This window comes from Nelumbo lutea, chromosome 2 (assembly GCF_056320005.1).
Source record: "Nelumbo lutea isolate HS-2025 chromosome 2, American lotus-T2T, whole genome shotgun sequence".
Taxonomy (NCBI): domain Eukaryota; kingdom Viridiplantae; phylum Streptophyta; class Magnoliopsida; order Proteales; family Nelumbonaceae; genus Nelumbo; species Nelumbo lutea.
The window spans coordinates 11,640,451-11,663,077 of NC_142685.1; the positions used below are offsets into that span (position 1 = coordinate 11,640,451).

The 22,627-nt window shown below is 38.9% G+C and overlaps 1 protein-coding gene across 1 annotated transcript in view; it reads right to left on the reverse strand.

Moving 5' to 3' along the window:
* The window catches only part of ENGASE85A (Glycosyl hydrolase family 85), a 58,597-nt gene that overhangs the window by 13,789 nt on the left and 22,181 nt on the right, over positions 1–22,627 (reverse strand). Inside the window, exons 7-10 of the mRNA XM_088969321.1 lie at positions 18,134–18,215; positions 16,200–16,280; positions 10,414–10,469; positions 178–313 (exon numbers count right to left, since the gene is read on the reverse strand). Of these exons, the coding sequence (XP_088825447.1) occupies positions 178–313; positions 10,414–10,469; positions 16,200–16,280; positions 18,134–18,215 (355 nt within the window). The remainder of the gene's footprint in view (positions 1–177; positions 314–10,413; positions 10,470–16,199; positions 16,281–18,133; positions 18,216–22,627) is intronic.

Sequence of the window (22,627 nt, forward strand, 5' to 3'; positions counted from 1 at the left end):
TTGCTCCATCACACATCAACTAGTCTTGACAGTTAGGACATTGTTAAGTATTGTTCAAGATAGAAAAACAATGATAACATATTTTATAACAATGATTTTAGGATGCTTCAAATCAAGTCAATAATTATACAAGATAATGCCCTTCATAAATTTTCATCCACAAATAAGTTTGCTTACAGAATATGAAATGTAGACTGGTTGATCAACCAAAGGTAACTCTCCTTGAAAAAGCCTTGTGCTGAAATCAGTGTTTTCTTCAAGAGTTCCTTTAAATGTGATGTTCCCTCCTCCACTATAAGATGTGTCCTTAAAACTACCAATTGAAAATTATTGATTAGAAAAAAGAAAGATAAAAATAGAATCATAAATTAAGTTCCTAAATAAACCTGGAGAAATAGCAAAAATGGAAAGGAAGCTTTCACTGTGACATAGACTGGTTCATTACTTTGATTTTTCAATTTCTTTCTAATAAGCTCTGTAATATTATGTTCCAAAGCTCCAAGGGGTTTTGAGGGGAAGGGATAATTTTATATTTCCAACTGATTAGACCATCAAGACCACATCTTAGATGTAGTTATGTAATTATTAACTCTAAACATAGATGTAAAGAGACTGGGCCGAATAGGTCCTAGTATCTTCTCTTGTAATATTAATCCTATTTTCCTGTTAGCTAATGGGCCTCTCTTAATGGGCCTGTTATTTCTTTTTGTTTGATATCTTTATGTTACTGCCTATCTGGCCACCCACTTAAGGGCATACTTGTAATTATTTTAACATTAATTTTTAGTAAAAAGGATTAGAGAAGAAAGGGAAGATTTTATTCAAACCTTTCTTCTTCTTCGTCCTCTTTTCTCCATCTTCTTCTCTTGTACTGCTGCTCTTACTTTTCTTCCTCCTTTTTCTATCTAATTTTTCAAGTTTACACTTATTTTTGAGGATTGGTTTACATCTTGGTATCAAAGCAGGTTTCTTTCTTCCTTCTTTTCTTCTTCCTCTTTTCCCATACACCCTTAGATTAAGAGAGTGTATGGAGAGATAGGTTTTCTATAGCTCAGAGGATCTATGGCCTAGTTGGTAGAAGGTTTGGAGAGTTTAAATCTGGCTGGATATTGCCAAGAAGTGGTGTTGTTCTGTTGCTGCCCAAAACCCTAGCCGACTAGAGATTTTCGAAGGTACAAGTAAAGGTGAAGCTTTGGGTGTGGCGCTCTATGCTTGGGAGGTGTCTTTTGACTCCTAAAAGAGGGCGGTTCAGGTTTGGAAGAGATTGGGAAGCTCTGGTAGGAGCGGCTGCATCTTCTCTCTTCCTCCCCAACAGTTGGACTGAGTAAAACCCTGGTTTACAAGCATCTGGGTTCTGGTTTGACTTCAAGTAAGTTTATATAGACCAAATTTCTGGTTCTTTGATTTTCGTTTGATTAATGGAGCCATACGGAAGTGAGTTCAAGCAAGTGCCGGTTTCCGGCCTTGGCTCGGTAGGTTCCGTTTTGGTTGGTGTGACCACAATCAAGCTAGATGGGACAAATTATCTTGCTTGGGCACAGTCTATAAGAATTTATGTTTGTAGTAGAGGAAAACTCGGGTATCTCACAGGTAGTAAAGTGAAACCCGAAGAGACAAACCCTGAATTTGAGAAATGGATGCAGGAGAACTATACAATCATTGGATGGTTGGTCAACTCTATGCAACCTCATATAAGTCAGCATCACCCAGTTTAACACTCAGATCAAAATATTCCGTTCTGGTAATGCTAAGGAGTATTTTGAGAAAACCCTCTCCGCCTATCTTGAAACTTTTGGGGTTATTAATCAATGTTCTTGTTCCTACACTCCACAACAGAACGAAGTGGTGGAAAGGAAGAACTGACATGTGGTTGAAGTTGCCAGATCCCTCCTGTTTGCATCCCATGTTCCTATAAAATTTTGGGGAGACGTTCTTACTGCTACCTTTTTTATCAACCTATGTCCTCCCGAGTTCTTAACTTCAAAACCCCGTTTAGCCTTCTCTTCCCGGATGAGGATCTTTTTTCTCTTCCTCTCTGTGGTTTTGGATGCACTTGCTATGTGCATGTTGTTGAGCAAGAGCAAGAGCAAGTGAGTAACGAGAGGAGAGAAGAGAGGGAGAGAGGAGAGGAGAGCCGAGAGGACTGAAAGCCCCTATTGAACTTAGGGGGTGAAAGAATGATCTATTATTATTTATACTAGTACAGCCGAACAATGTAATCAAAGAGGAAATTACAACAGTACCCTTATAGTACTAAACCTGAATACATAAACATAAACAACTGACAACACTCCCCCTCAAGTTGGAGCATAGATGTCAATCATGCCCAACTTGTCACAAAGATCATGATGTCTGGAAATGTTTAAACCCTTTGTAAAGATGTCTGCAAGCTGGTTCTCAGTGACATAGGGGGTACACACTTCGCCTGTGATAACTTTCTCTCTGATAAAATGCTTGTAAACTTCGATGTGTTTTGTTCTATCATGTAGCACCAGATTGACAGCAATGCTTATAGCTGCTTTGTTATCACAAAATAGAGTTATAGGTTTGGTCACTGGGAAACCCAACTCCCCCAAAGGTGCAGTAGCCACTAGATCTGGCTACCACATTTTGCTTTTTACTTCTTCATGTAACAAGGTTCCCTCCTATAAAGGTGCAGTAGCCACTAGTAGACTTTCTGTCACTTTGGGATCCAGCCCAATCTGCATCTGTATAAACTTCAACTTTCAAATGTCCGTGCTTTTGAAACAACAAACCAGTACCCGGATACTTCTTCAAATATCGGAGGATTCTCTCTGCTGCTTCAAGATGAGAAGACCTAGGAGCATGCATGAATTGACTGAGGACACCAACAACATATGCAATGTATGGGCGAGTCATAGAAAGGTATAACAATCTCCCTACAAGCCTCTGAAACTGTTTCACATCCTTGAGTGATTCACCACAGTTGTCACTTAATTTATGGTTGGGGTCGATGGGAGAGTCAACTGGCTTCACCCCCATCTTTCCAGTGTCCTGAAGTAAATCTAGGACGTATTTCCTTTGAGAAATGAAGATACCCTTCTTTGATCGGGCAACTTCAATTCCAAGGAAGTATCTGACAGGTCCTAGATCCTTCACTTCAAACTGAGTTGCAAGGAAAAGTTTCAATTTCTGAATTTCATCCTCCCAATCACCAGTAACAATTATGTCATCCACATAAACAATTAGAGCAGCAATTTTACCTTCTCCTTTTTTCACGAACAGTGTGTGATCTGATTGACATTGCCTGCATCCTTTCTGCTAAACTGCCACATGGAATCTACTGAACCAAGCTCTTGGTGATTGTTTCAACCCGTATAAGGACTTCTTCAACTTGCACACTTTTTGTTCATTGCCTTGGGCTAGAAACCCAAGAGGTTGAATCATGTACACTTCCTCTTCAAGGTCACCATTCAAGAATGCATTCTTGATGTCCAGTTGGTGTAAAACCCAATCCAGATTGGCTGCAAGAGAGAAAAGGACTCTAATGGAATTCATCTTGGCAACAGGGGCAAAAGTTTCAGCATAATCAACTCCATACACTTGAGTAAATCCCTTTGCCACTAAGCGAGCTTTATACCTTTCCACTGCTCCATCAGCCTTATGCTTGACTGTGAACACCCATTTACATCCAACTGGAACCTTTCCCTTGGGAAGATCAACAAGTTCCCATGTGCCATTTTTGTGAAGGGCATTAACTTCTTCCCTCATGGCATTTGTCCATTCAGGAACTGAAAGAGCTTCTGCCACATTCTTAGGGATAGGGACACTGTCAATAGAGGTAAGGAAGGCATGGAATGATGGTGAAATGTTCTCATAGGAGACAAAGTTGGAAATGGGATGTTTTTTGGTGCACAATCTAACACCCTTCCTGTGAGCAATAGGACGATCAAGACCATTAGCAGTAGAGGAATCATTTTTAATAGATTCAAGGACATCATTGGGAGCTAAAATACCTGAGTGAGTATGATTCTCCCTCGAGGAGTCTGGTGGCAGTGGAGGTACATCTTCCAGATTCTCTACAGCTCTTGGATTTGGCTGGCCTTTGCGACGACGAGAAAAAACACGAAAATGTGGAGGGTCAGGGAGAGAGGGAAGTTGAACTAGTTTCTCCTCATGTCTACACTCCCCCTGAGGAGAAACAAGATAGAAAGGCTCATCTTCAAAGAAAGAAACATCCATGGAGACATAGAATTTACAAGAAACAGGATAAAAAACACGGTAGCCCTTTTGAGTGAAGGAGCAACCAAGAGATATGCAAAGTATAGCACGAGAGTCCAATTTCCCACGGGTGGGAGACAGATTTTGGACAAAACACTGACAAACAAAGACACGATGAGGAATAGAAAGAAGGGGAGCCTTAGGAAAGAGAAGTTGATGTGGGGCTTTGTACTCTAACCGACGAGAGGGCATACAGTTTATAAGGTAAGTGGAACAAAGAACAGCTTCAAGCCAAAACTGTTTGGGAACATTCATATGAAGTAGTAAACCTCGAGCCACTTCAAGGAGATGTCGGTTCTTCCGTTCGGCCACACCATTTTGTTGTGGTGTGCGGGCACAAGAGCTACGGTGAAGGGAACCATGCGAAGCAAAAAATTCCGTGAGGTCACTATGAAAAAATTCTTTTGCATTATCTGATTGGAAAATTTGGATTTCAGTTTGAAATTGAGTGAAGACTATCCGCTGGAAATCTTGAATGATTGTTGGTACTTCTTCCCTGGTTCGCATCGGGTATACCCACGTAAATCTAGAATAATCATCAATGAGGGTAATGAAATACTTGTAGTCACTCTCAGATGGTAAAGTAACAGGGCCCCACACATCAGAATGAGCAATGTGAAATGGAGATTCAGATTTACTATGTCTTTGAAGAAAATGAATTCTACAATGTTTACTCAACTGACACGTTTGACAAGAAAAGTTAGAGACAGACATTGACTTAAACGGTTCTGGGAATACAACTTTCAAAGACTCAAAAGACAAATGACCAAGACGACAATGCCATAAATAGACTTTTTTCTTACAGGACTGACTCATGGACTCTGTAACATGAAGACTAGCCTTATTCTCCAGCATGTAAAGTCCATCAGCCATACGACCCCTACCAATCGTCCTCTCCGAGGCCAGATCCTGAATCACACAATAAGGGAAAAAAGTCACTGAGCAATTCAATGAATTAGTAACACTACTAACAGAGAACAAATTAATGGGAAAGTTTGGAACATGAAGAACATCAGAAAGGGTAAGGCCAAGAGGAAGAGAGAGAGTTCCTTGACCAGCTATGGAAGAGTATGATCCATCGGCTAGTCTCACCTTGTCTCTTCTAGAAAGAGGGTGATAGGTTTGAAAGTAAGAGGACGTACCAGTCATATGTTTTGATGCTCCAGAATCAATGATCCATGGAGAGTCATGGGTGTGAGAAGCAACATGGAAAGCAGTGGCAGGGTTACCTGACGTAGATGCAAATGAGGTTGAGGGAGGAGTATCCATCTGACGAATTGCTCTACCATAGAGCTCTAAATGGTCACGGAAGGAATTCATAATGTCCTCCCTCAGGTCGGGTCCAGTGAGATGTGTCTGAGTCACAGTAGAAATAGTAGGCTGATGCTCCCGAGTAGCCATGTTGGCCATGTGATGTTTCTTTGTATTTTGCTGCCCGTACTTCTTATTCACCTCTGAACTTTGCTTCTTAGTCAGATCTTGAGCCCATTTTGGTTTCCCATGAAGATCCCAACAGGTATCTTTGGTGTGTCAGGGTTTATGGCAATGAATTCACCACAATTTTTCCTTATCTTCTGTTTTTTTCTGGAGATCTCCTTTCCGGGAAGAAGATCCCCCACCAGTAGATACACCCCCTTTTGCAACTAACACAACAGCATCCCCACCAGGGCTGTTCATCAAATTTCTCCTGCTTTCTTCAGATTGTACAAGAGCATAGACTTCCTGAACAGAAGGGAGATCCTTAGAGCTGAGAATCAGAACTCTGATAGATTCATACATAGGATTCAGACCATGTAAGAATGCAAACACCCTTTGCTGGGAGACAATCTGTTTGTACTTCTTAGCATCCTCATCACACTTCCAATCCACACTCTGGTAGTGGTCCAACTCCTTCCAGGCAGATGTTAAGTCAGAGTAATAGACCGATAAACACCTCTCCCCATGTCTACAAGTAGAAGATGTTGCTTGTAGTTGATAAATTTTGGCATAGTGTCTCAATTCTGAATATGTAGACTTTGCTTGTTCCCAGATTTCATTCGCAGTTTCAGCCCACATGAAATTCTTCCTGATTTGAGGTTGCATGGAAACCAAGAGCCAAGACATAACAATATTGTTCTCCTGATTCCATCTATCATATTCAGCACTCCCGGAGGATGGTTCTTTTATCCTCCCATTAATGTAGCCTATTTTCCCTCTTGCAGTGATGTATAACTTGATCCCTCTTGACCACTCTAGGTAATTTAAACCATCAAGAGGGACAACAGCCATAGGAAAGGATAGGTCACCCCCACCCATTCCATTCGGCATTGAGGAAACTCCAGATGAGGCTGAATCTTCACTACTCATGATTAATGGTTTAAAAACAGCAACCAAAGGAGTACTTCCGTACACGGCTATTATAGAAACAGGTCCTTCTGACCTACGGTTTCACTGGGAGCCAAGACTGAACACTGCTGTTGCAGTACTGGAACAGGTCTGTATAACCTACGGTCTTGTAGGAATCCAAGAAAAGAACACAGCAGTTGCAGTACACAATCAGGTCTGTATGACCTACAGTTGTATAGAGGTCATACGACCCTCCAACAGAATAGAAAACACAGGTGAAGTTCACCACACCCCTAATCGGCAGGTTTGGTAGCCGAACAGTCAATGACTGAGATCAATACAAAATCTGTTTTAGGACATCAACAGTCCATCGAAGGGGTAAAGGAATACAAAACAAAGTTGAATACAACTACTTTGTTAAAAAAAAAAGTCCCTCAATAGTCCATCAATCGGCTGAACAGTCAATCCGTAGGGCAGCCGAACAGTAAATGAACAGTACCTCTTTTAACTTCAGATGATAGCCTCCCTGTAAACCAAAAAACTCCCTCTACGAACCTCAGATGATAGCCTCTCTACAGTCGAATCGACAATGAATACCACTTCTGGGCTGGAAGATGAAAAGTCTCTACAACTTCTGGGTCGAACTGAATACAACTGATTTGCCGTTCGATGGATACAGCCCTGGGAGATGAAAAGACTATTTGCTTGACATTGAACAACAGGTTTGCCTGACACCACCCTTCAGGCTTGGACGACTTGCTCTGATACCATGTTGAGCAAGAGCAAGAGCAAGTGAGTGACAAGAGGAGAGAAGAGAGGGAAAGAGGAGAGGAGAGCCGAGAGGACTGAAAGCCCCTATTGAACTTAGGGGGCGAAAGAATGATCTATTATTATTTATACTAGTACAGCCGAACAATGTAATCAAAGAGGAAATTACAACAGTACCCTTATGGTACTAAACCTAAATACATAAACATAAACAACTGACAACACATGTTCACAACCATCAAAGGCACAAATTTGAACCTAAGGCTCGTAAATGTGTTTTTTTGGGATATGCCTCCACACAGAAGGGATATTGCTGTTTTGATCCAGTTAGTGGCACCCGCTTTATATCTCGAGATGTCACATTTGCTGAGTTGACTCCTTTCTTTAGTATTTCTCTTGAGGGGGAGAAATCTGAAGAACCCTTTGCTATGTCTCCAGTTGTTCCTCTTCCCATTCCTCTTAAGTCCCCTCTCACGAGGTGTCCACTTCTCCCACTGGACCTACCTCTAATATTCTTGTTCCTCCTCCTCCACCTCATTCTCCTATAATTCGTCCTCATCCTATTCTCCAAAGGTGATACCAAAGGCACAGATTCAGACATGGGCAAGTTGTTTCCACTCTTACAGAAGAGCCACTTTCTCCTCCCATCATTATTGAGGTAACAGGTCAGCCTTCCTCTGACCCATCTACATCTTTCCCAGACCTTGACCTTCCTATTGCTCTTCGCAAGGGAAAGCGGAAGTGTACAACCCATTGTATCTCCAAACACCTGTCTTACAACCTTCTCTCTCCTTCCTACTACTCTTTTCTTGCTTTTGTTTCTTCCCATGTGATACCCAGGTCCGCACCGGAAGCCTTATCTAAACCTAAATAGAGGGATGCTATGATGGCTGAACTGGATGCTTTGCATAAGAACCATACCTGGGATATTGTTTACTTGCCTGAAGAGAAGGAACTAGTGGGTTGTAAATAGGTGTTTACCATTAAATATCACTTTGATGGATCTATTGAGAGGTTTAAGGCTAGGCTGGTTGCTAAAGGCTACACTTAGATGTATGGTATTGACTATGTTGAGACATTTGCTCCTGTAGCTAAGATGACCTCAGTCCGGGTTTTGTTATCTCTAGCCGCTACTTTTGATTGGTCCCTACACCAGTTTGATGTTAAAAATGTCTTCTTGAACGGAGACCAACATGAAGAGGTCTATATGTCTTTGCCTCCAGGGGTGTATGGGAAGGAAATGCAAGGCAAGGTGTGTAAACTGCAAAAATCTATTTATGGTCTCAAACAGTCTCCTCGGGCTTGGTTTGAGAGGTTTAGGGCTGTTTTTGTCTCCTTTGGTTACACACAAACTCAATCTGATCATACCCTGTTCTTGAAGAGAAATGGCTCTCTAGTGACCATTTTGATAGTTTGTGTTGATGATATTGTGGTCACGAGTAATGACACTAAAGAGGTCAGTAAACTCAAAAGATTTCTTAACTCTGAATTTAAGATCAAGGATTTGGGAGATCTTCGGCATTTTTTGGGCATTGAAGTTACTAGATCTAAGGATGGTATCTTCATTTCTCAGCATAAATATGTCCTTGACCTCCGTGCTGAGACTGGTAAACTTAGAGCTAAACCAATCTCCACTCCTATTGATCCCAATCATAAGCTTTCTGCTATAGATGGTGACCTTTTATCTGATAAGGGGGTGTTTTAGAGACTACTTGGGAAGTTGTTACATCTTTGCATGACTCGGCTGGACATTTCCTATGCAGTAAGTGTTATTAGTCAATTTATGCATTCTCCTAGAGATACTCATTTAGCTGCTACAGAAAGTGTTCTGTGTTACTTCAAAGGTACTCCAGGGAAAGGTATTCTATTTGCCAAACATGGACACATGAAGCTGGAAGCTTTCACTGATGCTGATTGGGCAAGATATAATGATGATAGGAGATCCACCTTAGGTTATTGTGCTCTGGTCGCTGGGAACATTGTGTCATGGAGGAGTAAGAAACAGTCTGTAGTTGCTAGATCCTCAGCTGAAGCAGAATACAGGGCAATGGCACATGGTGTGCCAGAATTACTGTGGCTACGATCCCTTTTAGAAGAATTGGGGGTTGACTATGAGAAGTCAATGATGCTCTACTGTGACAACCAAGTAGCTATCAATATTGCACATAATCCTGTTCAACATGACAGAACAAAGCACATTGAGGTTGATAGACATTTTATAAGGGAAAGAGTTTCCTAAGGAGAAGTTTGTTTGCCATTCATCACATCAGACGAATAATCGGCTGATATCTTGACCAAGGGAGTACTGAGAGGGAAAATGACACACTATATAAGCAAGCTGGGCATGATTGACATCTACGCTCAGCTTGAGGGGGAGTGTAAAGAGACTGGGCCGAATGGGTCCTAGTATCTTCTCTTGTAATATTTTTTCTATTTTCTTGTTAGCTAATGGGCCCGTTATTTCTTTTTGTTTGATCTCTTTATGTTACTGCCTAGTTGGCCGCCCACTTAAGGCATACTTGTAATTATTTTAACATTAATTTTAATTAAAAGGATTAGATAAGAAAGGGAAGATTTTATTCGAACCTTTCTTCTTCTTCCACCTCTTTTCTCCATCTTCTCTTATACTGCTGCTCTTACTTTTCTTCCTCTTTTTTCTCTCTAATTTTTCAAGTTTACACCTATTTTTTGAGGACTGGTTTACATCTATAGAGAAGGTAACAAGTGAAAGAAGTTACACGATTGGATTTGCATTATCTCTTACACCCCATATAACTGTTCTATCTCTTGGATGGAGGATGACCAAAGTAGAGGCTTTGCACAATCCATTATCAATAAGTTGGTTGCTTATTATCTAATGGGATGTAGGTAGCATGACCATTCATGACCCTCGGGAGAGTCAGATATGCCCATTATTACATTATTTCAGAACTGAATTGTCAAGCTTCTTAGACTGATCTAAAATCTAAATTATCTCTCAAGCATATTTCAGTTATGTTTAATGTGAAGTTACTCATTTGGTTATGCCATAAGTTCTAAGCATAATAAGAAACAAGTATATGACCAATAAAAACTTACTCAATAAGGACTTGTATTTTATTTGTTGTATGATCAACATTATTGCTAAGGACAGGCTGTGAAACAGAAAAGAAAGAGGCAGAGAGTAAGAGATGATCAAAGATAATGAGATTTTTTTGGCTAAGCAAAGATAATGAGATTTAACCAACAGGAAAGTAGCTTGAAAACTTTACTACTGATATTTGATATTTGTCAATGAAATTTCAGAAGGAACAGAAAGCATTCCAATAATGCAAAAGTCCAAAACATTAGATTATTACATCTCCAGTTAATAGGACTTGCTAATATTACAGAGTGGCCTGAGATCAAATCCTGGTAGGTCCTACTTGAATAATTTAATTTTGAGGTCCCATGGTCTACTGTCTAAAGTATTGGTCTCTTAAACTAGAAACCTGAGTTCAAATATTAATGGTGACTTCTTTTCTTTTTCTCTCCAAAAAAAACACAAAATAATAAATAGAAATTACATAAAAAATCCAAAAAAATTAATAGAACTTATAAAATGCAATACATTATGCTAATCGCTCTGTACATTTTTCAACCTGCACAGGTTGGAAGAATTAACTAAGGTTTATGAAACACAGTCCTATAGATAATCATATCGCTTGAGGAAGCCAGACAATGTTGCAGTGTTAAAACATAATCTAGTAGATAGGCTCTTTATTTGAGGAAAAAAAATTAATCACAAGAAGTTTGCTTGACCAATACGGAGATTGAATACCAATTGGCTGATTTTTTTTTGATGAATGAAAATAATTTATTAAATCAGAATATGAGGCAATACAGGAAACCCATGAAGAGGCACGAGCTGTTACCTCTTCTAACAAAGTATTACATCAATTAAGAACTGGATAAGCAGAAATAAACAGAAATAAAATTACATAGCAGCCCAAAACAAATGATCCCTTGAAACCCCTTGCTTAGCTAGTCCATCCGCTAAGGAATTTGCTGATCTTTCTACCCAAAGAGAGGTAACTGTCATATTTCTTGTGAGCCAATTGACTTTCCTCAATAAATCTCTATATCACCACATAGCTGAAGCTGGCTTTGTCAGCCATCCCACAACAATTTTAGAGTCTCCTTCAACTATCAAGTGTTGAACTCCTAACTGTTCAGCAATCTGGATGCCTTGTACAGCCGCTAAGATCTCTGCTCTATTTGAGTTTCCTATTCCCACAGGACCTGAAAACAAAGCTAGGATGATGCTCTCTCTATCTCTCAGCACCCCTCCTATCCCCAAAGGGCCTGGGTTTCCTTGGCTACTACCACCAAAATTCAGCTTTGCCCAACCTTCAGGCGGAGGCTTCCACACTGCAGCTGCCTTGTCCCTCCTCGTATGACTAGTGGCTACCGCCTTCCAGTTACTCCAAATGTCATCAAAGGAAAACGTATGAAAGAAGTCCAAAGTTCTTAGCCAATGAATGGCTCTAGTCAAATATACAATCCTCAATAGTTTGTAAGCTTCTTTCCTTTTCTTTGAACACCCTAGCATTCTTTTCTTCCCAAATTGTCCACAAGGCTGCTGCTCTAATACATCTCCACATCGTTTTCCTATTTTTGTAGACCACACAAAACAAGAAGGATCGAATAACTGACTTAATTCTGAGGACAGATTCCACCTGCATCCAAGCAAAGAAAAGATCCAACTCCGAATAGAACTAGAAAAGGAACAAGATACAAATAAGTGGGAGCAATCCTCACCACTATCCCTGCAAAGTACACAGTGTTAGGGGACAAGCACATGAAAGGCCTTTTCTTCTGCAAGCAATCCAGAGTATTGATCTTTCTATAAAAAACCACCTAGAAGAATATTATAATTTTAGGAGCAACAGGGCTGAACCAAATCTCCTTAGCAGGGAAACCCAACTGTCCCATGGAAGGGCAAAGGGACTAAAAAAAGGAAGCACAAGTGAAAAAACCTTTTGGATGAGAGGGCCAAAGTCTCACATCCAAGTGAAGAGGGTCCAGAAAGACACTGCCAAGAAGAGACAACAATTCTGAAGCACTACTAAGTTCAACATCCCTCAAACCTCTCCTAAAACCAAAGTCCCAACTTAAGGAAGAGGGTGAAGTAATAGAAGGAAGAAAATGAGAAACAGTTTTTTCCTTGTAAAGGGAAAGAGAATTGAGAGCCGAGAATTTGTCCTTAAGGGCAATGGTACCCACCCAAGTATCTTCCCAAAATAAAACAGAGACACCAGAGTTGATATCATACCTGACCAAGTTGAGAAACTGAGGGAGGACACTCTGAATTGCTTTCCAAGGAGATGCCAACGTAGCTTGACGTGATACACCCGCATCCCAACCATTTTCCCGTCTGCCATGTGTACTAGCTATCACTTCATGCCACAACCTCTCCCTTTCTCTAGGCCACCTCCACAACCACTTCCCTAAGAGAGCTTTATTCCTTTGAGCTAACCTTCCTCCTCCCAGTCCACCCTCCTCTTTACTCCTACAAACTATTTCCCAATTGATTAGATGATCTTTCTTTTCCTCCCCAGGCTCCCACGGAAAAGATCTCATTATCCTCTCCAACTTCTTAGCTTCCCTAATAGGAATCCTAAAGATAGAGAGAAAATAAACCGGTAAATTTGCTAGGGTAGCTCTCAATAAAGTCACTCGACCCCCTTTGGAAATGTAGTTCTTTTTCCAAGAAGCTAATCTTCTCTCAAACTTTTCCAGAATTGGGATCTACTCTCCTTTGGGTTAGCCCCTAGAGGGAGACCTAGATACTGCAAGGGCCAAGAAGAAATGGGACAACCTAAACAATCCGCCACAAACTACAAAGTTCTCTCATTCAGATTAACCCCTACCACACAACTCTTATCCAGGTTTATCTTCAAATTGGAGACATTCTCAAAGTGTTGTAACAATGCTTTGAGATTTCTCACTTCCCGCCTGTCACCCCCTTCACAAAAAATTATGAAATCATCGGAAAACTGCAGGTGGGTTACCCAGACATTGTTCCTTCCAATCCTCTAGCCTCTAACTTCCTCTTCCCTATCTGCTTTAGAGATTAATCTACTGAAGACATCTGCAACTAGGGTAAAAAGAAAAGGGGAGAGAGGGTCGCCTTGTCTAAGGCCTCTACAAGCTGGGAAAAAGTCTTTCACCACCCCATTAACCAAAACGGAGTAATGGAAGGAACTAATACAGCCCACTACTCGGATTCTCAATGACAACACTTTAGCCAGGATTTTATAGATGCTTGTCACTAGACTGATTGGCCTATAGTCCTTAGGGTTCTTTGCATCTGCCTTCTTTGGGATTAGGGCTAGGAAAGTAGCATTGACTCCAGGGTTCACCGTTTTTTTATCTGCAAATTCCTGAAACACCCCAACAAGGTCTTCTTTGACCACATCCTAACAATCCTGATAGAAAGCCATTGTAAAGCCATCTGGACCAGGTGCTTTGGATCTATCCATTGAAAACACCTCATGTCTGATCTCTTTTTCACTAAAATCCCTTTCTAACCAGTTTGCCGGTTCTTCAGACAATCTAGTCCACTCCAAGTCTTCCAAGGTTGGCCTATTATTCAACGGTTTCCTATAGATTGATTTGAAATGATACACAAAACATCTGCCTATCTCATCTTGATTTGTGAGTTGCTCCCCATTCACCTCTAACTTAGCCACAATTTTTTCTTCTCCTCCCATTAGCCAATGCATGGAAAAATTTAGTATTTCCATCGCCTTCCTTAACCCATTTATGTAGCAACTTTTGCCTTTTGAGATTTCCTTTATCAAAAGGACCTCTTCCAGGTCCTTTAGATTTCCTCTCAAAACCTGTTCTTGCTCACTCATCATCCTTTGAGCTTCCTTGGAATCAAGTTCCTCAGTCCTATACATCAAGTCAATTTTTTGCACCTCTATCCTTCCAAAGTGCTCCCTATTCCACTCCTTAATTTTGGATCTCAACCTTTTCAATTTTTTGTGGAATCTTACTCCCTTCCAATTCACTCCTCTTAATTCTTCTCTCCACCATTCCCCAATCAAGTGCACAAAATCCGGATGAGTTAACCACATATTCTCAAATCTAAAAGGCCGAGGACCAGAAGTTAAGGTTTCAGGACTTAGCTGGATAGGGCAGTGATCAGAGGTGACTCTGGGTAAGGCTCTAGCCATCAAGTTCGTCCAATGGTTCTCCCACTCTTCAGTAAAGAGGAATCTGTCTAATTTCGAGCAAAGGGGGTTTTCTTGGAAATTCGACCATGTAAAATTGGCTTGTAAGAGGGGTAACTCCTTTAGACCACAGTTATTAATGAAATCATTGAACTTCCTCATGCTGGTTGTAATTGTCCTTTGGGGGTTATTAGATTCGGTACAAAACCTAATTACATTAAAGTCCCCCCCAAGTCACCAAGGACCCTCCCACAAACCTCGTATGGCATACAACTCTTCCCACATCTCATTCCTCTCTCTATACGAGTTTGGCCCATAGACATTGGTTAAGACCTAGGTGAAGCCATCCCCCACATTCCTAACCTTTAAGGACACAGAAAATCTTCCTATTAGCTCTTCCACTGATTCTACAGCATCCTCCCTCCATAAGGTTACTAGACCTCCAGAGGATCCATAGGACGGCACCGAAGTCCAACAAACTCCTCTTGATCTCCATACACTTCTGATCCATCTTCTATCCAATTCTTCCAGCTTGGTTTCCTGCATCAAGACTATGTCCGGTTGCTCTCTCCTCAACAAATCTTTAATTGCCCTTCTCTTTCTTTCACTTCCCAAGCCTCTCACATTCCAGCTAATGATCTTCATCAAGCACTTTTTCGAAAAAACCCCTTCTCAAAGACTCCACATTACAGCAAAGTCTTTCTTCTTTCCCCTCTCCCACTAAATTCAGTATCACCCTCAATATCTGAAATCAATCTCCACTAAATTAAATTGGCTGATATTTTACCAAATAAGTTGCAAGAACCAAATTACATAATATATTTAGCAAGTTGAGCATGATTGGCATGCTGACATATATGCTCCACTTGAGGGGGGGAAGTGCAGAGAGAAGCGAGATTGTTTTCACTTATTTTTATGCTTGTGTAATGGGAGCAATAATGTCTTTTTACATCTGTAATCCAAAATGGAAAACTAATAGAGCGAGTGTACACCCATAACTGATTCTCTTCCCCCACAACACAATCATATAATCTCTCCTTTCTTATCTTCTCTATGTCCACCACTTACTTGTTTCTTCTTATTTATTCTTACTTATTCTCTTATTTTTTTAGTGAAATTACTGATCTCAATAAGCAACTTAACTGTTGGAGAAAATATTAACCTTTCTATGCAACAGATTGTAAAGCAAAAGCATGTTGACAGACTATGCCAGTTGCTTAGAACTATTCTTTTGAACTGAAGTGTTTTTTACTGAGTCACATAATAAAATTTTATTAAGGTAAAATTATTAAGTGCAAAATAACAGCCATCCCAGAGGTTGAGATGACCTGATCACAGAATATATACACTAATGGGTACTCCCATCCCCCCAAAATAGATTCCCCCTCTGTACCCCTTGTTTTGCCAATCCATCTGCCAACCATTTGCAGACCTGTATACCCAATGAAATGCTACTACTTTTTTAAGCTAACTATTTGAACTTAAGTTAACCAAAACAAATTTTCAATACCACAGCATGGAACAAGAATTTCAGAAGGAAGAGTATAGAAAATCAAAATATGCATGTAAAACAGTAAGAAATATAGTTACAAGTAGTAAACAAACAATATATAAATTTCAAAAAAAAAAAACAAAATCCAAAAAGAAGATTCACTGGGAAGATACCTGAAAGCTTTGGCAAGAAATATTATTCCAAGGATCATTTAGTACTTGCACACCATCAACAGAAAAATGATAACCATGGCCCTGAACAAATTTACGGAGGACAAAAAGAACATTTGTAAAATTGATATGTATCTAACTTGGCGAGATGTTAAGTAATCAAAGTTCCGCATATTGCTCTTTAAAATTTAGAGTAATACAACCAACTTCACTATACATACTTGACTATATACAGACCCTTATGCAAACTTTCAAGACCTTTCCTTTTCTTTTATCTTTTTCTACTTAAATTTTAAGGTTTTACTTGTATTTAATTGATCAAATATAGAAAGGAAGATAAAAGAGAAGAGGAAGAAGAGAGAGAATCAGAACTCAACTTGAATTACCAGTTGACTAAAGCAATGCCTCTGGCTAGGCTGATTGTACCCTTGGTAATATTTAACAGTTGTCACTATCAATCAACAGCCATCATGATAATGAAATTGTGGTGATAAGTTGATCTAAAAAGGGTTTGGCCTTATTTGTGAAGCATGCTGAGACCAGCTCTTATATATCTATGACGGTTCTAACTGAAATCTTACACTAATATCCCAATGAATATAACTATATAGGGGTTTGTGTGCTTCATGTTAGTTCTTGAATTATCTCCTTTGGTTAAGGAAGACCCAATTACCCTACGAACAAGTCATATGTATGAATATCTTCATTCAAGTACTAGTGAAAAGAAAACTATTGATTTTACACATTGTACTAATTTCTTGTGGAGCCCAGGTGATAAAGAGTTGCTTGAAGTAGGAACAAAAACTTTAGAATCAAAAAAGATATGTCCAACTGAGAGTGACATTTAAGCATTGTTTTAAAAGGCTTAAGCCTTGAGGTGTGAGGCATATGCCTTGAAGCAAGGCACACAAATTTTGCCTCAAGGCTTAAGCCTCACAAAATGAAGCGTAAGCCTCAAGCCTCAAGGCCTGAGGCATAGCTTGAAGCGTAAAAAGGCATAAGCCTCAAGTATTGATGATAATTTCGTGATTTAGTGCAAAAAATATATATTTTATGCATTTTTATAGTTCAAAATATATGGATGAAGCACTTCAATAATTAGAGGACAAATAAAAAGAGTAAAAATGAGAAACCAATAGAGAAAATCAAGTTCTATTAGATGGTCTTAGTGTTTTAGGAGAGCTCAATGCTAAAAGGGCCAATCAAGTTCTTAGTTTCTCTTGCATAAATTAAGTGAGATTTTTTAATTATTATTCTAAATCCAACATCCCAAGTTTGTTATTTTTCTCTTTTCTTTTCTTAATTGATTTTTATTTTTATTTTTCTTTTTGCATAGATCAAATCAGTTAAGTTGTTTCCTTTGTTCTAAACTATTGGATAACCATAAATCTAATATAAATTATATAGATGATTCTTCATATATTTTCTTTTTTTCTAAATTGGTCATTTCAATAATTTGAGAACTTTGCATTTTGAAACATGAAATGTAAAATGTTTATAATAGTTAGTTTATCAGTTATTATATTATTTAATGCTTAAATTCTCAAACTTATTTCTTATAAACTTCTATTTGATGGATATTCGTACCTTCTTTCCTTATAATTTGGACATTATATGCTATTTTTATCAATTTATAAACTTTAATTAATTTTTCTCTTAAGCTTTGAGGCTTACACCTCTCCTTTTTGGGCCGTTATGCTTCAACTGCACCTTTAGTCTTTTAAAACCTTGCATCTAAGTAGAAGGATCCTATAAGTGCACAATTACAACCGGTTCAACCATAGGAACAGAATTATGAAGAATATGAGGGAAGAAGTTTTTTTCTTAGAATATATATAAAGAAAATTCTATGTAATCAAATCCACATTAAACTTGAAATATTTTCTTGTTTAGAGGTATTATACAGTAAAGAACAAGATAGGGAGCAAAGTTATAACCTGATCGAAGTTTGAGTAGAATGGTAAAACTTTTGGATAGTATTTAAGAATTCCCCATGACTTCTCAATAAGACCCCACCAACTGCAAGATTCAACAGATTATATGATCTTGAGTGTCTCCAAACAATAGGTGAAATCTACAAGATGATTATCAGTAAGAGTGTGAACTTTGATCTTGAAAGTATGGTCACTTATCAAGAGAGGTGGTGGGATTCTCATTGGGCTCATACATAAATGCTGTTCTCTGTATAAATTGCCAACATAAATGTAGTATCCTTATAAATTCATTATAGTATTAAAAGAATTAGCATTCATGCTTTAGTTTCCTGGATACAAGGCTTTCCCTATCGTAATGACCTAATGTAATTTAAGCATACATGGAACTAATTTTCTCTTAAATGCAGATTTTGTTAGGCAATTGATGAAAATATGGAAGCAAAGAAAGAAAAAGACGAGGTCAGATGGCAACCGGCTGCATGCACTGACAACCAGAAACGAAGTGACTACTTGACTAATCAAACCTTGGTTGACTTGGCTCAAAGTTGGTAGCAATAAAGTACACTTGTAGTGCTCAAATAGTGTATATTTTTGGCTCAACCCGACATATGGAAGTGCTCCAACTAAAGCTTCAAGATGACCAATTTTTGGGTTCTACAAGTCATGGTCAAGTCAAAGCCAACAAATTGATCAGTGGACCCCACTGATATACTATATATATATTTCCAATGATCTCTATTTATAGTAAGATTTGTAATTGCTATTCATAGTAAAATAATGACTTACTATTCATTGTAATTTCTGGTTCTTTATAAAAAGCTATAAAAGTGTCCTAATTTGAAAGGAAGCTTCTACTTCTTTTTAAGTCTGAATACAAGTAGGAGTTAGAATCCAAATACAAGTTGGAATTTGTTTTTGGATCTAGAAAAGAGTTTCAAATACAAGTTAGCATCATATACTCTTCTGTTCTATTTATTTTTCCATTATCTTGGTTAAATAATTCATAGGGTAAATTGCTGAAACCTCCCCTTTAAGTTTCTGGTTGCTGCTAAAACCTTCCCTGAAGTTTGGTAATTGTAATCACCTCCCCTGAACTTTCTGACATAGTTGCAAGTAGACCCTCTTTGTTAGAATCTTCTAAAAAGAGGCATGAAAATGTCCAAAATACCCATGCAGTAACTTTTGACCAAAATGTTTATTCTCCAAATTTTCTCTTCATATGAATCACCATTCTAAACCCTTCTAATATCTTTTTCTGAAATTGATTTATTTTTCTAAATTTCCCTTCATACCAATCGCTCAAAGGTAAAACTTCAACTTTACATTCTCTAGTTTTTTTGTTATTTATAAAATTTGTATTGTTTTTTTCTGTAGAAACCAGCCTCAATAATAATTGTATGGGTATATTGGACATTTCCGTGCCTCTTGTTAGAGGATTCTAACAGAGGGGGTCTACTTGCAATTGTGTTAGAAAGTTCAGGGGAGGTTTCAGTAATTTACCCTAATTCATAACAAAGAGGAGATTGAGGATGATGCCACTCATGGAATTAAAGCACGCCAGGCAAAATCAGGAGGTGCATCCAAAGTCTAATGTGATAGGCGAATACCACTTTGGCTAAAAGGGAAATTCTATAAAACAGTTATAAAGCCAGCTATGCTTTATGGAGCAAGAGTGGTGGGCAGTTAAGAACAGCATGTCCAAAAACTGAGTGTGGCAGAAATGTGTATGCTTAGAAGTGTTGAAATAGCTTAGTTTATTTTGGCTATTCTATTCAGTTTATTTTCTCTTGTTCTGTTTAGAATAACTTAGCTTTTTATTCTGTTTATTTACTTAAGTGCCGCAGGGGCATAAGAGTCCTTTCCCCATATTTTAAGTGTCACCCTATAATATGTATATATATATATATTGAAGAATAAGAATAAAATTTTATTAAAACAAAAACAAGATACAAGCTGATCAGGTGTCTAGGTTACACCCCTTACAAAGAAATCAAACATCCAACTTCAGTTTAGACTAATTGATTCACATTACGGTTTTGAATCTCTAACAATTCCCAAAAGTTATCAGCAAAATCTGAAAAACTGATTTGTTCAAATTCTGGTAGAGTGATGACCCAGCTTGTGACTAGTCCCCAAGCTGCCAGAACAGATTCAACTCCCAAACACTTTCTCTTCTCTTCTCTTCTCCCTTCTCCCTTCTCTCTTCTCTTCTCTTCTCCCTTCTCCCTTCTCTCTTCTCTCTCTCCTCTCTTCTTCTCCCTTATTTCATTTGTATTTTTCTACTAAAATGGTATCAGACCGTGTCTTTGGAAGTCGTTGCTTTGTTTATGTCTTGTCCCCTACTTGTGGTAAGCTTGATCCTCGTGCTATCCCTTGTGTTTTTCTTGGCTACCCTTTATCTCAAAAGGGCTACCGATGCTATGATCCTATTTCACGCAAGTACTATGTCTCCATGATGTATCCTTCTGTGAGAGTCAACCTTTTTTTTTGGTTTCTCCTCAGGGGGAGAGTAATGTTGAGGAGAAACACACCCAGGTACAATTACCTCCTCTTCTTGATCCTCCTCCATTTTGTGTCTTCCTCCACTGCCACAAGAGCCATGGAACCTGACACTATGCAGCCAACATCATCAGACTATCCAGAGGCAAATCCCCATCAGCCAGGTACACTTCTTCCCATTGATATGCCTGACCCAATTGATGTTGATCCTCTTGTTATTGATGATCTTGATGTTCCTATTGCTAAGAGAAAGGGTGTTAGATCTTGTACTACTAATCATCCTATCTCCCACTTTGTATCTTATGATCATATCTCACCTTCATATTGTGTGTTTCCTTCCTCCATTGACAATATTTCTATTCCTAAGAATGCGGAAGAAGCTTTATCCATACCTAAATAGACAGATGCAATGAAGGAAGAAATTAATGCCTTGCACAAAAATGGCACTTGGGAGTTGGTGGATCTTCTTGAAGGAAAAGAACCAGTGGGATGTAAGTGGGTGTTCACAGTGAAGCATAGGGGTACGATAGAAAAGTACAAAGCCAGGTTGGTAGCAAAAGGGTTTACATGGGTGTATGGAGTAGACTATAAAAAGACCTTTGCTCCAGTGGCCAAGATGAACTCTATCAGAATCCTCCTTTCATTAGCAGCTAATCTTGACTAGGAACTTCAATTGGATATTAAAAATGCATTCTTGAATGGTGACCTAGAGGAGGAGGTACACATGACTCAATCTCCAGGTTTTTGTGCCAAAGGTAGTAAGGAGAAGGTGTGCAAATTAAAAAATCATTATATAGTTTGAAACAGACACCTCGGGCCTGGTTTAGTAAGTTTCACTTAGTTGTACAATAAATGGGGTTCAAACAATGCTAGTCAGATCATACTCTATTTGTGAAGAAAGGCAAAGGGAAAATTGCAACTTCAGTCGTGTATGTCACTACGTTGATGACATAGTAGTCACAAGAAATTAGAAGACTAAAATACAAAAGTTGAAGAAATTCTTAGCCACTCAATTCGAAGTGAAAGATCTAGGTCCCTTATGTTATTTCCTTGGGATTGAAGTTGCTCGCTCTCAAAAGGGCATCTTTATATCTCAAAGGAAATACGTACTGGATCTTTTAGAGGACATAGGCAAGTTAGGAGTGAAGCCAATTGATTCATTGAACCTAATCATCGGTTGGGTGACAGTCAGGGGGAGGCTATGAAAGATGTGAAGAAGTTCCAGGGACTTGCAGAAGACTCTTATATTTGTCTATGACCAAACTTGACATTGCCTATGCAGTGGGTATCCTTAGTCAATTCATGCATAATCCTAAGACTTCCCACTTTTAAGCTGTAGAAAAGATCCTTAGATATCTCAAGAGGTTCCCAAGGGCCGGTTTGTTGTTCTAGAAACATGAGCATTTGAAAGTTGAAGTGTATACAAATGCTGATTGGGCAAGAGCAGCCAATGACAGAAAGTCTACTAGTGGGTATTGTACCTTTGTGAGAGGAAACTTAGTTACCTAGAGAAAGTAAAAAACAAAGTGTGGTGGCTAGGTCCAGTGCCAAAGCAGAATACAGAGCTATGTCTCATGGAGTTGCTGAAATCATGTGGATAAAGAACCTATTAGGTGGACTGGGCTTTATAGTTAATAGCCCCATGTCACTCTATTATGACAACAAAGATGCTATCAACATTGTTGCAAACTCAATCCTCCATGATAGGACAAGACATATTGAAGTGGAAAAGCATTTTATTAGGGAAAAACTTGTGCATGGGGAAGTATGCACTCCCTATGTCAGTTTAGAAGAACAAGCTGCAGATATTTTCACCAAGGGTCTTCATCTTGTGTGGCACAAAGATTTGTGTGACAAGTTGGGCATGATTGACATCTATGCCCCAACTTGAGGGTGAGTGTTCAAATAGCTTAGTTTATTCTGTTTATTTTATTCAGTTTATTTTCTCTTGTTTTGTTTAGAATAACTTAGTTTCTTATTCTGTTTATGAACTGTAAG